The 15,000-nt window shown below is 43.7% G+C and overlaps 1 protein-coding gene across 1 annotated transcript in view; it reads right to left on the bottom strand.

Moving 5' to 3' along the window:
• Positions 1 to 225: 225 nt before the first annotated feature.
• The window catches only part of LOC307167443 (solute carrier family 12 member 9), a gene marked incomplete at its 3' end in the record, with an annotated part of 35,279 nt that continues 20,504 nt past the window's right edge, over positions 226 to 15,000 (bottom strand). Inside the window, exons 7-9 of the mRNA XM_079886556.1 lie at positions 9,856 to 10,013; positions 8,124 to 8,206; positions 226 to 354 (exon numbers count right to left, since the gene is read on the bottom strand). Coding sequence (XP_079742682.1) covers positions 226 to 354; positions 8,124 to 8,206; positions 9,856 to 10,013 — 370 coding nt within the window. The remainder of the gene's footprint in view (positions 355 to 8,123; positions 8,207 to 9,855; positions 10,014 to 15,000) is intronic.

Genomic DNA, 15,000 nt, shown 5'->3' with positions numbered 1-15,000 from the left:
CATATACTCAGTCACTCACTCACCCACTCACTCACTGTCACTCTCCCACTCAGTCACTCACTCACTCATTCTTCCACTCAGTCACTCACCCACTCACATATACTCAGTGACTCACTCACCCACTCACTCAGTCACCCTCCCACTCAGTCACTCACTCACCCACTCACTCACTCACTAAAGGCTTTAGTGAGCATGACACTCTTTGATTAATAACACAGGGATGCATCACCTGAAGTTTGGGGCGGACGCCCATTCCAGCGCCAGACAGGCCAGATCCACAGTTGCGTAAACCAGCAGGAAGAATATGCTCACGATACTCGCTATAGTGTTCAACTTCCCTGAGAACAACACCAGCTGGAGACACAAAGAGACAGAGAAGGTTTGGTTATCATCATCATCATCACTACTATACAAATATACATAAACACTCATCTCTATTCACTGCAAAAAAATGCTTTTCTCACTCAGTATTTTTGTTTTGTTTCCAGTCCAAATATCTAAAAATTCTTAAATCAAGATGCATTTACTAAAGTAGTCAAATGCCATACGATATTATGTCTTGTTTTCTGGAGAAATAAAAAAAACAATTAAGTGAGTTTTTGCTTAAAACAATCAAAATGATCTGCCAATGGGGTCAGAGAAATAATCTTGTTTCTGTTTGAATTAACGTTATTTTTCTGACCCCATTGGCAGATCATTTAGCTTTTTTAAGCAACAACTCTCTTAATTTTACTTTATTACCCCATATAAGACAATATCTTATGGCATTTTATTAATCTAGTAAATGCATCTTGATTTAAGAATTTTTAGATATTTGGACTGGAAACAAGACAAAAATACTGAGTAAGAAAAGCATTTGTGCAGTGTTTCTATGGCTCTGTCTCAAATCCTAGAGCTGCACAGCTAACACAACTATTGAAATATTCCAGTAAATGAAATAAAGCTGACATAAAATATATTTGGTGAAAAATTAGGTGCATTAAAATTGCTGCCTATGCAGGAAGCACACTAGGGTTTGGAACAGAGCCCTTATTTCACTTTATTCTTTTGATATTTTATGTAAATGTCTAAGAACGTGGGATAGCAACAAATTTCATTGTTTTGCACAGCGGTACAATGAAAATAAAGTCTTTAACTCAACTTCAGTAAATTCTACTCGTCATTAAAACGCACACAGTGTCCAACAAGAGTGTGTGTGTGTGTGTGTGTGTACTATTACACAAATTTAGACAGAGTGTTATTAAGATATTGGCTGAGCATTATCCCTCATATTAAGTGTTCTTCTTTTAAGGCCCTCGTATATAACACTAAGTCTCGCTTAAGTGTCGGAGATAAATTGTGCATTTATGAGGCTGAACGCTGTGGCTGCGTTTCAATCCAAACTCCGGCAAGAGTAAGTCAGGGTCAGACAGAAGAAACGCATCCAGGTTTTTGAGGGAAAATGGTTTTTGAAAGCATTGCATGTTTTTGGACGTCAGGAAAACGTCTGGAAAAGTTCCACCATTTAATATGCCAAGTCATCATCCGCTTATAAGCGCCACTCCAAGTGCATTATGGGAGTTTAACCCTTTTCAGACAAAGGCAATAATGGTGCAAACGACACTTCACTGTATAAAATGAGTTTTCAAACAAGTCAAGTCAAGTCAGGTCACCGTTATTTATACAGCGCTTTTACAGTACAGAGTGTTTCAAAGCAGCTTTACAGAGATAACAGGAAAATAATGCAACAAAGTTTGTGTCCAGAAGAAAATATTGTCACAGTCCAACTTGAGTAAGTTCAGTGATGATTAATTTCTGTTGTAAAAAGGTTTATTTTTATATATATATATATATATATATATATATATATATATAGGCTCTGGAGAAAACCGTGATGTCATTGTCCAGCTCAGCTCAGTTCTCATATAATAGTGTCAATGCAGACAGATCAGTAATATTGTTGTATATTAAATTAAATGTCCCCGATTAAGCAAGCCAAACGCCAAAGGCGGCAGTGGCAAGGAGCCAAAACTCCATCAGGTGACAGAATGGAGAAAAAAAACCTTGGGAGAAACAAGGCTTTCACGGGAACAAAACGCTCCAACAGAACAAAATATTATTGGAGTTTGTTGTGTAAGAAAATACAATTTCAGTCGTTTAATCCCTATTGCGGCGACCCAGCGCTTCATTCGGCGCTCTGGATGAGGATCAGATGTCGATAGCAGCATCGGAGAGAGGGCTATTGTCCTCTGGAGAGGAATATGATGCTAAGTTTCAATCTTCGGCTGTGTTTTCTCATTCTGAATTGGATTAAGAGCTGACAAACATGCTTGCCCGGGTCACCGCGTGCATCGTACACTGAGGAACACTCCACCTTCCCTGAGCATTCCCGGCCGGATGATTGGTTTCTGGGCTCGAAGCACGACGCAAAGATACAGTGCCGAAATCTGCTTCAAAAGTTCTCTCTCTCACTAACGGTTTGCTTTAAAGGGTCGGGTATCCTTTCCTTTCGGGCTGTCCCTGTCTCCCAGCATCTTTACCAAGGTCACAGAGGCTGCCCGTACCCCACTGAGGGAGGCGCTGCCCGTACCCCACTGAGGGAGGCCCTGCCCGTACCCCACTGAGGGAGGCGCTGCCCGTAACCCACTGAGGGAGGCGCTGCCCGTAACCCACTGAGGGAGGCGCTGCCCGTAACCCACTGAGGGAGGCGCTGCCCGTAACCCACTGAGGGAGGCCCTGCCCGTACCCCACTGAGGGAGGCGCTGCCCGTACCCCACTGAGGGAGGCGCTGCCCGTAACCCACTGAGGGAGGCGCTGCCCGTAACCCACTCAGGGAGGCGCTGCCCGTAACCCACTGAGGGAGGCCCTGCCCGTACCCCACTGAGGGAGGCGCTGCCCGTACCCCACTGAGGGAGGCGCTGCCCGTAACCCACTGAGGGAGGCGCTGCCCGTACCCCCACTGAGGGAGGCGCTGCCCGTAACCCACTGAGGGAGGCGCTGCCCGTACCCCACTGAGGGAGGCGCTGCCCGTAACCCACTGAGGGAGGCGCTGCCCGTACCCCACTGAGGGAGGCGCTGCCCGTACCTCACTGAGGGAGGCGCTGCCCGTACCCCCACTGAGGGAGGCCCTGCCCGTACCCCACTGAGGGAGGCGCTGCCCGTACCCCACTGAGGGAGGCGCTGCCCGTACCCCACTGAGGGAGGCCCTGCCCGTACCCCACTGAGGGAGGCGCTGCCCGTACCCCACTGAGGGAGGCGCTGCCCGTACCCCACTGAGGGAGGCCCTGCCCGTACCCCACTGAGGGAGGCGCTGCCCGTAACCCACTGAGGGAGGCGCTGCCCGTAACCCACTGAGGGAGGCGCTGCCCGTAACCCACTGAGGGAGGCGCTGCCCGTAACCCACTGAGGGAGGCCCTGCCCGTACCCCACTGAGGGAGGCGCTGCCCGTACCCCACTGAGGGAGGCGCTGCCCGTACCCCACTGAGGGAGGCCCTGCCCGTACCCCACTGAGGGAGGCGCTGCCCGTACCCCACTGAGGGAGGCGCTGCCCGTACCCCACTGAGGGAGGCCCTGCCCGTACCCCACTGAGGGAGGCACTGCCCGTACCCCACTGAGGGAGGCCCTGCCCGTACCCCACTGAGGGAGACGCTGCCCGTACCCCACTGAGGAAGGCGGGCATTCGCATTCTGAACTCTCTTGACGACTGGCTCATTCTGGCTCCCTCTCGAGATCTGTGTGAACAAGGGGACCTGGTCTTCCGGCTCCTCAGCCATCTGGGACTTCGGGTACACTGGGAAGAGAGTAAACTCTTCCTAGTGCAGAGAATCTCTTTTCTCGATATGGAGTTGGACTCTGTGTAAATGACGGCACATCTCACCAACGAGCACACAGTCGATGCTGACCTGATACGTTCAGGGGAAAGACAGCGGTTCCACTGAAACTATTTCAGAGGCTCCTGGGGCATAAGGCATCCACAAGCACTGTAACGCCACTTGGATTGATTCATATTTGGGCTACACGATTAATCACAATTTCCATGTAATCGCACATAAAACGATTTGGCTTATCGCGATTTTGAAATCGCAAATGCTGCGATTATTTGTTATGTGGAGCTTGTCAGTGATGATCGGCTCAGTAAATCTGTAATCTGAAAGCACCGTGAGTTTGAGTCACTAATAACGTGCATTTGAAAAAGCAACACGCATCAAACATCTTTCCAAACATGAGAAGCATCTATGAGCCTCTTGTCCAACAAAAGACAACATTTAATAACATGCTTTTACTCCAAACTCACTTCATAAGGACAGCTGTGCTCTTCCTCCTGTGAGATGATGTGCTTCTTACACAGAATAAGGCAGTTGTGTGTTTATTAGTCATGTTTAATCAATCAAAGCGATGATGCCCGATGGGGATTTCCTGGATTGATGTGCGTTATCGGACTTCTGCAGGGCATATTTGGCGTGTGTGTTTGAGACACCCTCTGGTGTTCAGAGGGATATGTGGAGTGTGTGTGTGTGTGTGTGTGTGTGTGTGTGTAACAGGCATGCAACTTTGGGCTTCTGGAAGAGACCTCGACTGCAGTTACTGGTAGTGCTGCTGGCCTTTGCTAAGGTCGTTCCACTCCATTCACATTCCGGGCGAGCCCAAATCATGTGGCCGACGCGCTGTCACGGCAGCTCATGCTTCCAGGAGAATGGAGACTCCATTCCCAGGTGGTCCAGCTGATTAGGAGTCGATTCAGGGATGCACATGTTGGCCTGTTTGCCTCCCAGGGATCCTCCCACTGCCCGTCCTTTTATTCCCTGACCAATGCCTGCCTCGGCATGTACGCGTTTGCACCAAGCGGCAACCTTCCCGTCTCTCTTGAAACCAACACGGAAGTGACTTACACTGCAATTCATCGACTGGCCGCAAAACAGAGTCAATCCCATAGACACCCATGTTAAAATGCACAACTTTACAGCAGAAAAAAATGTGTTAACAGCCTGGTGCAAAAAGTGGTTTTGGTCTATATAGCTAATTTTTCCCTTCATGAAAACTGTGAGGGGGTGAATTTGTTTATAACTCACCCGTTTAAATCATATTAAGCCTTAAAGTTCTGCATAATTAAGGGCGTGGCCACTTGAGTGACAGGTGGATTGCCGCTGCTGTCACTACTAGCCGTTTGTCTGCCAGCTGTACGTCAGCTAATCCCGCCTTTTTGTCCATTTTCGTTTATCCAGGAGTGACGCGGCCAAGATGGCGACGGCCGGCTCCGCCCACTTTGGCCTTAGAAAACGCTCTTCAGACACCTATGTGTAACGTCACAGACACTACAAACATATTTTTTTACAGTCTATGGTTGGCACACAGCTGGCCCTGGGGCCTACACATATATAGTGTTTCCCCCAGTGATCCTGCTTGCACCTTGAGCCCGGATATGTGCCCACAGTTCCCACCACTTCCTCTAGAAACCAGGAGGTAAACTTGGAAGTGCTGTCCCTGGAAGAGTTGCTGTGTCCCGTTCATGCACTGCATGTTTATGTGGACAGCTAAGAGCAGCTCTTTGTCTGCTTTGGAGGTCAGCAGAAGGGGAAGGCTGTCTCTAAACAGAGGTTGGCCCACTGGATAGTGGATGCCATCGCCTTGGCATTCCAGTCCCAAGGAGAGCCGTGCCCCATCGGAGTACCTAATACCTTTGCGATTCTACAATCTCCGGTTGGGGCCGGTTTCTTCCCGTGTGATGGGTACAAACAGGTGATGTGCTCAGTGTCTCGCTAGCAGTGGCATTCCCCTCTAAAAGGGGGATACAAGTGCCTACTTTGCTCTTTCCCCACTCAGCGAACCCTAGATAGAGTTCCTCCAGCATCTTTCGACAGTCAGACGTGGCAGAGGCCAGTGCTCGTGTGCATGCCCAGTCGGTCAGCCCCATGTACTGGGCTAGATCATAGACTGTAAAAACAGATGTACGATTCACCTTCAATCTCTTCCATTGTAGAAAAGTGAAGCCGCCAAAGTCCCAATATGGCGCAAAATGATTTGGGACCTGATTCTGCGCAGTAGTGAGCGTGAAGTGGACCCGCGATATCAAGGTCCCGCTCAATATGTCGGTGTGAAATAAAGAGTTATGGAAATGTAGAAATTAAAGTTAAAGGTACAATATGCAAGAATTTTTTGCCGCTAGAGGGCGCTACATTCCAAACAACAGCAACGGCGTAGCTTTATGACGATGTGAAGGAGCGTGGAATGATGGGAACTGTCGTTTTAAACTCCGCCGTGGATGTAAATCAATCAGACGGGAATCGAAAAATCATGTTCATGGATGAGGCTAAGTTCTATTTTTATAATGACATGCTTTTGTGGCGAGGGGGGCGTGGTTCAGCGCGGTCTGTAATGGGAGAGAGAAGAGACGAGCGGGACGCAAGTAGGTCAAGTGCAAATGACGAACACCTGTGTCTTATTGCTGTGATCCGCGTGGAGAGACGCTTATAAGCCGCGCTGGAACGAGAGAGACTGAAGAGAAAATTGGACGCAGAGAAAGAAAACCGGTGGATCCGAGCTCTCATTTTTTAACTGTTTTGTGCCGTCGCGGTTGCCACGGTGAATGCGCGTTGTGCACGACTTTTGTTTGTTTTGCTTTATTTTAATAAAGTACGAGTCCCAGTCACGCCGACCCCTGTCTTCTTCCTTCCTGACTCTTGAACCTCATCACACTTTTATTTCATTAAAATGAATTAACCGCAAGAAAAGTAAGGTTTAATACTAAATTGGTTATCATAGATGTTACTGTATTTGTCGAATTCATTGTTGTGATAACGCGGCGCAGTTTTACGTGTTCTAAACAACTGTTGTAAAAGTACATTCGAACATACAAACATCATTTGACAAAATACTGATTAATCTTTATGTATAACACATGCTATATTTATTTACATGGCCATAAACACCAGACGTGATAAACAATGCCAATAAACTAAACACAAATCTAAAGCAATAATACTTCCCTTACATAAACATAACTATTACCGAATGCTACATTTGGAAAATATAAAATTAAGCATGCTTTGACAGACCCAGCTGCAATCGGTAAAGAATAATTGTGTTCCATAACGACTGCACGAAACAAGCTAACGTTTGTTGCTTGATAGACGCTACAACTACAACTTCCGCCTTTGTCCAGGACTCCACGCAGTACGAGCGGAAGCCGAGGGTAACGCGGATATGACGCCACTGACCGGCGACTCCCAGCTCCCCCCTGCTCACACGCCCCGTTTCCTTGGTTAAAATCGCAATTTTCTCACGATTTAAAAAAAGTTGGAAACATTTGGGATATTGTAAGTAATCAACTTAACAAAATATATAACACTGGCCTTGAGATTACGGGATATTTTAATGCAAAATTCTTACATATTGTACCTAGAGGTTGTATCAGCGATTTCAGGCCCAAACATAAACGCGTTTTTTTGACGGCCCCAAACACTGCTGTGTGTGAATGAACGGCCAGAACACATTAAAAGTTTCTGTTTTCAGTTAAAATGGTGTAGCGGCCGCTAAGTTAATAACTAATGATCTTTATAACGGAAGTGAATCAATCATAACTAACTTTATCTGGACAATAACTTTATTCTAGAGCTGCTGTAAAGCCTAAACAATCTCTGTTACTGTAATCTCCTGTTATCTCTGTAAAGCTGCTGTGAAACGGTCTATATTGTTAAAGTGCTGTATAAATGAAGGAGACTTGACTAATGTAACCCAGGGCAACTCAAAGGTGATTGGCTCCCAAATGAGACCCCAATATATCAGTATCGACGAAACTTCGTCATTCGTTGAATGTAGGCGGGGCTTCTTAGATGTAGGAGGAGCAATTATAAACATTAGTAATTTATAACTAATAATCTCATAACACAAACAGCATAAAGACAAATTGTCAATCATCTTACATGAATTAATGTTTACTATCACTCTATTATACTCTATTCTGTGATTTTGTATATGTACATTTCTGAAATACATAAATTAGACAGTTTCCTCTGATAACAGATCACTGTAAATTGTATTGTGGACTCGTGCATTTTCTGCTTTGAAATGATGTGTATTGTGAAAGGCGCCATATGAATAAATGTGAATTGAATTGAATTATGCATAAAGTCATTTTAAATCATCACCTGTACGATGAACCAGGAGATGAGAACAGACACCCAGGGGTTCCCACTGCCAGATGTGCGTTTGGCTGGAGACAGAGCCTTCCCTGAGAGAGAGAGAGAGAGAGAGACAGAGAGAGAGAGAGAGAGAGAGAGAGAGAGACAGAGAGAGAGAGAGAGAGAGAGAGAGAGAGAGAGAGAGAGAGAGAGAGAGAGAGAGAGAGATGATCAGCTGATACCATCTGCAACTGAATACATCCACTCATATTTCAACAAGAAAGCTGAAGGTGAATAAACAGAACAACAGCAGGAGAATCAATCACTCTTACATGAAGATATTTATCCTGAGAACATTCATTCATCCATCACAGGACAAACGCACACGCAAACCGGACAATCCTCAACATGCTGAACAGATATAGACACAAACACACTCTCACACACAGGTTAAAGGGACAGTTCACCCAAAAATGAAAAGAGTCTGTCGTTATTTACTCTCCCTCATATCGTTAAAGGGGGGGTGAAATGCTATTTCATGCATACTGAGTTTTTTACACTGTTAAAGAGTTGGATTCCCATGCTAAACATGGACAAAGTTTCAAAAATTAAATTGTACGTTTGAAGGAGTATTTCTGTGCCAAAAATTGTCCTTCCGGTTTGTCACAAGTTTCGGAAAGTTTTTTTCGAGTATGGGCATGTGTGACGTCAGATGTAACGGAATTTCCTTATATGGGTCCTAAGGGCACTTCTCCGGTAAGATCGCGGACGCGCGCGCACTCGTAGACCAGAGCAAGAGAGCGAAAGCAGTTCGCCATCAAAGCGCCCTGCCCGGCTTTTGGGAAGCCAATGTCACCAAAGAAGTGTGTTTTTGGTTGCCAGGGCAAGACCACCCTGCACAGATTCCCAAAGAACCCGGCGTTAAGGCACCAGTGGATGGAGTTTGTTTTTCCTGAGCATAAACGGAGTTGTGTAGACTGTTTGTTCCCTGCATTTCGACGATGATTGTTTTATAAACAAAGCCCAGATCCACGGATTTGCAGATCGTCTAATGCTTAAGGATCGAGCAGTCACAATGATAAAGGTTCGGTGAGTAAAACTGCTTCTATTGTCTCTGTGTGTTGTTACTAGTTCGGCGCGTTAGCACAGCTTTAGCTCCGCCCACACGGCCCGCCTCCAGACGCTCGTTTTTTTCCGGAAAGACTCGGTACAGCCTATCTTTCTTTTATAAATATAATAAAACTAAAGACTTTTTGGAGATATGAAGGATGCAATACTACTCTATAGGTACTCAAGATTAACAGGAGATTGAGTGAAAATGAGCATTTCACCCCCCCTTTAAAAACCTGTTAGACTTTCGTTTATCTTCAGAATACACTTTTTGATGAAATCTGAGAGCATTCTGTTCCTCCATTGACTACCACTGGTCGTCCAGTAAACATGCTTAAGTTTACCATAACTGATGAATGTTTATGTGTGAATAAAAAGCCTAAAATAAATCTGTTCATCATATAAAGCGATTGAGTCTCTTCCAAATTTGGACTAAAACGCTCATACATATATATAAATTGGGGGGTGAAATATAAGCTGAATGCATTCCAACAGATCCAGACTGTATATTTACACTGGGCTGTTTACAAGCAAGAGAGGGCCAAAGTTAATGTTTATGCAAATGAGGCTCATTAGGGGGTGTGGCTAGATCAGAAAGGTTATAATAAAGGAGAACACAACAATTTGTAGGCGACCTTGATTCACTCACCGAACAGGTCGTCCCGCGCCAGAGCGTACAGGATTCGGGAAGCTCCGATCAGATTGCTCATGGCAGCGGAGATGGTCGAGGAATACACGCCGATGGTCACGAAGGGGTGCCAGACGTTAATGTCTCGGAGGAACCCGTAATCTTTCTGCAGGAGAACCCTAAAGAGAGAGACAGCGTTCGTGAGAACATGGGGAAAATAACATTTCAGTCATTTCAAACCTTTATGACAATTGTGTTTCTGTGAAACAAAAACGAAGATTTTGGACCCCATTGACTTGCATTGTATGGACAAATTTTCTAAATGTGTTTTTTTTTTTTTTTTTGCACAGAAGAAAGAAAGTAGTAAATGATGACAGAGAATAGAATAGAATCAAATCAAATAATGAAACCTAATGCCATCTAAGAAATCAGAGACTTCTGAAAGTCTCTGTTTGAAACCCTTCTCACGCCTTCTTTCAGCTCGAGCGGGTTTAATAGCATCAACCCAGCTCTATTAAGTATTATACAGACCAACCGCAGATCTGAACACACAATTATTTCACTAAAAGAGCGTCTGTCTCGCTCGCTCTCGGTCTGTCTATCTCTCGCACACACGCGAGTTAGCAAGTCCGCAGAAAATAGAAACTGTCAATCGCCCGTCCGTCCGTGTGCGAGCGGCTGATATCTTTTATTAGGTATTAATTCTGGTTACAGGAACAGAATGAATCTAAATACTGTCAAGCTGCAAACAAACAAAACTATTAGAAAAGCAGTGCGACAGAGAGACAGACGTGTCACTTTAGCCGTATCGATCGCGGCTGCGAAATCAATGATGATGAGATTTCTGAAAAGAGACTTTAAAGGGGACATATCATCAAAATCTGGCTTTCTCCGTGTGTAAGTGCTGTAATCTATAATCGGGTCCCGGTGCTTCTACCGACACAGAACACATGAAAAGTGAAACCCAGTAACTTTGTTCTGGTGAGCCTTTCTCTGCAAGCATGTTATAAAATAAGCCGATCAGATTTCGCTCTCCTTCTGACGTATGAAGAGGATCTTATTATAATATGACCGGCCCTTAATCTGCACGTTTACACACACCAGCCGACATTTGGTTCCACACGCGCCAACAGAGACCAGTTCTAACGCACTGATGAAGATCCAGCAGAGCCTGAAGCTGTTCTGTGGTTGAGCACAGACGAGCACTGAACACTATTGACCAGAACATGTCACCGCTGTCTTATAAAGACCTCAGGAACTGTGGACACTTGTGGAGAAGTTCAACATGATGATGAGATGATCAGTGTAACTCCACAACAACTACAGAAATGTCTCCACTAACATCCAGAAGCTCTTCCTGAGTCTCTCCGTAAGGCTGCACTCGCTACTGGTTATTCTGGGATTCTGGATGAGGGAGATTGGCCTGTTCTGCTATTGCTCCGCCCTCTTCTGAATCCATAACTTTTTGCTGGCATGGTCTGGAGACGATACGGTTCAATTTTGATGAAAATTGGAAAAAGTAGGTTTTTGAAGAAAATCAAAATGGCGGACAGTAAGTTCATCTGATTTTGGCAGAATTGGTATGCATGTTCTCGGCACGACCCATTACAATATTACTTTATTAAAATAAGCTAATGTAATCAAAAGTTATTAACATTTTTGGAAATTTCATTATAACTTTTGAATACAAGGTGGCGATGTCATGAAACTTGCCAAACACACACCGAATTCCAATGAATTCATAAAACATAGCATTTAATGACAAAATTCAAAATGGCCGACACGCAAAATGGCCGATTTGTGAAGATTGGGTATCGTTCGACTTTATCCTGCACAGAATCTAAAGACACAAGTTATAAGATCAAAAGTTATAAGCAAAAATGTAAATTTTTTCATATCTCCTGACCACTAGGTGGCACTGCGCCGAAACCATGCAGGTACACTCAGGTCATGGTTGTGAAAACACACACCAAGTTTGATCAGAATACACTAAAGCGTTGTGGAGATATAGCCTCAAGTCCATTTTGGAGTCCTTTTCGTCAAACTCGTTCGCGTATTATTTAAGAACGGTTAGACGAATCAGTTATGAATTCCATAACTTTTTGTCGGCATGGCCTGAAGATGATCTGGTTAAATTTTCAAGAACATCGGAGTGCAACGCAATGCAATCAAATGGTTATGAGCTGAGGAATCAGAGGACAAATGATTTTATTTCTAGCCTGAACGGCTCAAAAGTAAGCGTTGTAAGCGGAACTTTGAACAGTTGGTGGCGCTAGAGAGATTAAGTTAGAGACTCCAAATTTGCAATGGTGACAGTTCAGACTGTCCTCTATCGGTGTGCCAAATTTCATAACTTTCCCACAACATACAGCAAATTTGCCTGTGAATGCTTTATATAAATACAATATAGGTCTAAATCCATGTGATCGTGTAGCTAACACACACGTCCAGCCCTACAACTTGTAGAGTTCTTTTGTCAGTGTTTATTCAAAAATGTCAAATTATGCAGAATATACAATGGTAAATATTTAACTGATGAGTTGCCAATACAATATATAACAATACAGTATATAGGGTGTGATTTTACCCCTAGATTCAGCGTGTGGACAGTAAAATGCTAACAGCAACAGCCAGAGAGAGAGAGAGAGAGAGAGTTAAACGCTCCTGGGGCGAGTGGAGCAGGATCATTACGAGATCAATAACTAACAAGCTCTCCGTCTTCATCACTCCACTCGTCTCTATCTCTCGCAGGGCCGGACACGACCGAGGCGTCGAGGAACACAAGTCTCCCCGGTAATTACAAATGCCCAGAATTGAGATGGCCAATCAAATCAAAGTGGGCGGAGCTTATTGTTAACGTGAAGACGAGCGTGACGCTTTCATCAGGGTTAGCAGCGGAAAGATGTAAGCGGCTAGACATTTAATATCTGACAACTGTCGTGGAAACGTTCAACAGTGGCGAAAACTACTCCACTTTATGAAATTGAACCATTCTGAACTGAAAATATGCTAATATTTACATGATTTCTGTATGCGATTAGAAAACTTTACTACACTTGACCTGACAGCAAAGACACAGACTGATATATACTGTAATATTTAATGCAATATTCACCAATATTATATCCGTTGTTGCATTATTGTCCTGTAATCTCAGTAAAGCTGCTGTGAAACTCTCTGTACTGTAAAGCGCTGTATAAATAAAGGAGATTGACTGTATATGTAAGCATTTGTTTCTCATTACAAAAAGGCCAAGAGTTTAAAATATCAGATTATCATTGAAGAGAACATTAACATCTTGTTTAACTGGTTCTTCTTTCCACAAGCAATTATTATATTATACACAAACTGTAATGAGGAACAGCTTATGCGGAGCAGTACTTGAAAAATGAACAGAAAGGAACAGCATTTATTTAAAATTAAAATCTTTTGAACTACCATTAAAATATTTGGGGTCAGCAAGAGTTTTTAATGAAATTAATACTTTTATTCATTGATCAAGGACGCATTAAATTGATCAAAAGTGACATTTAAAGACATTTATAATGTGACAAAAGCTTCTATTTCAGATAAATGAAGCTCTTTTGAACTTTCTATTCATCAAAGAATCCCGAGTTATAAACTGTATCACGGTCTCCACTGAAATATGAACCGTTCTCAACACTGATAATAATCAGAAGTGTTTCTTGAGCAGCAAATCTTCATATTAGAGTGATTTCTGAAGGATCATGACTAATATTTTTTACACAGAAAGCAGAAGTCAGATAGACAGCGCTCAACAACAGAGAAAATGACAGATTTACACTAACACAATTAAACACTGAGGCACTAATGAATAAATGAACAGACTGACAGTTCTGAGAGAAACACATACACACACACACACGTTTCCTTCCAAGCACTGCTGATTAGTTTACTGTAATCATCATCATCATGACGAATCTATTAGATGAATCACCTGAGTCACATGACCTCACTCGACCTGCCGTCCTGAAACTCTCCAATTCACAAATCAATATCAAATAAAACTATATACTGTAATACAACTGAGAGTTCTGCTACTGTAGCTTTAAGACTCATTCTGCATGTCATTACATATGCAAATGAATAAAAGTGTGTTTCTCTAATCTGGGGAGGAAGTGTGTTTTACTTCAGAAGATCGGGATGAGTCCGATCTCTCCAGCCCTGACCTTTAAAACTGATGAATATTCCTCTATTCTTCCGGAAACTCCTTCTATGAAAGCAACAGTCGTCCTGTTTTCAGCATCAGTGTGTGTGTGTGTGTGTGTGTGTGTGTGTGTGTGTGTGTGTGTGTGTGTGTGTGTGTGTGTGTGTGTCAAGTCAAGTCAAGTCAAGTCAACTTTATTTATATAGCGCTTTTCACAATACAGATTGTATCAAAGCAGCTTCACAGTATTAAATTAAAATAATGCAACAATGTTTGTTTCTAGTGGAACGTCCACATTTGGTAATGCTGATCAATAGTATCGTTGATTGATTAATTAAATTAAATATCCCCAAAATATCCCCAACTGAGCAAGCCAAAGGCAACAGTGGCAAGGAACCGAAAAACTCCATCAGGACCTAATGGAGAAAAAAAAAACCTTGGGAGAACCCGGGCTCAGTCGGGGGCCAGTTCTCCTCTGGCGTTTATGAACTAGAGGTCGGATTTAACTGTAAGATTAAAAGTATTATATGAATGCCTGGCTGAAGAGATGCGTCTTTAATCTAGTTTTAAACTGGGAGAGCGAGTCTGAGCAACGAACAGTATCAGGAAGACTATTCCAGAGTTTTGGAGCTAAATGTGAAAATGCTCTCCCTCCTTTGGTGGATCTGGATATCCTAGGTATGACCAAAAGCCTCGAATTTAGTGATCTTAAAGAGCGCGATGGATTATAGGGCGATAGAAGATCCGTTAAATAGACTGGAGCTAAGCCGTTTAGGGCTTTATAAGTCAGTAGCAATACCTTGTAATTAATACGGGACTTTATAGGTAACCAATGTAGTGATGATAAAATCGGTGTTATATGATCATATTTTCTTGATCTAGTAAGAACTCTAGCGGCGGCATTTTGGACTAACTGTAGCTTGTTTATTGAGGATGCAGGACAACCAGCTAATAAAGCATTACAGTAATCTAGTCTCGAGGTCATGAATGCATGAACT

Source organism: Squalius cephalus, assembly GCF_949319135.1.
Source record: "Squalius cephalus genome assembly, chromosome: 11".
In the NCBI taxonomy this organism is placed as follows: Eukaryota; Metazoa; Chordata; class Actinopteri; order Cypriniformes; family Leuciscidae; genus Squalius; species Squalius cephalus.
This window is presented reverse-complemented; position numbering and strand designations above follow the sequence as displayed.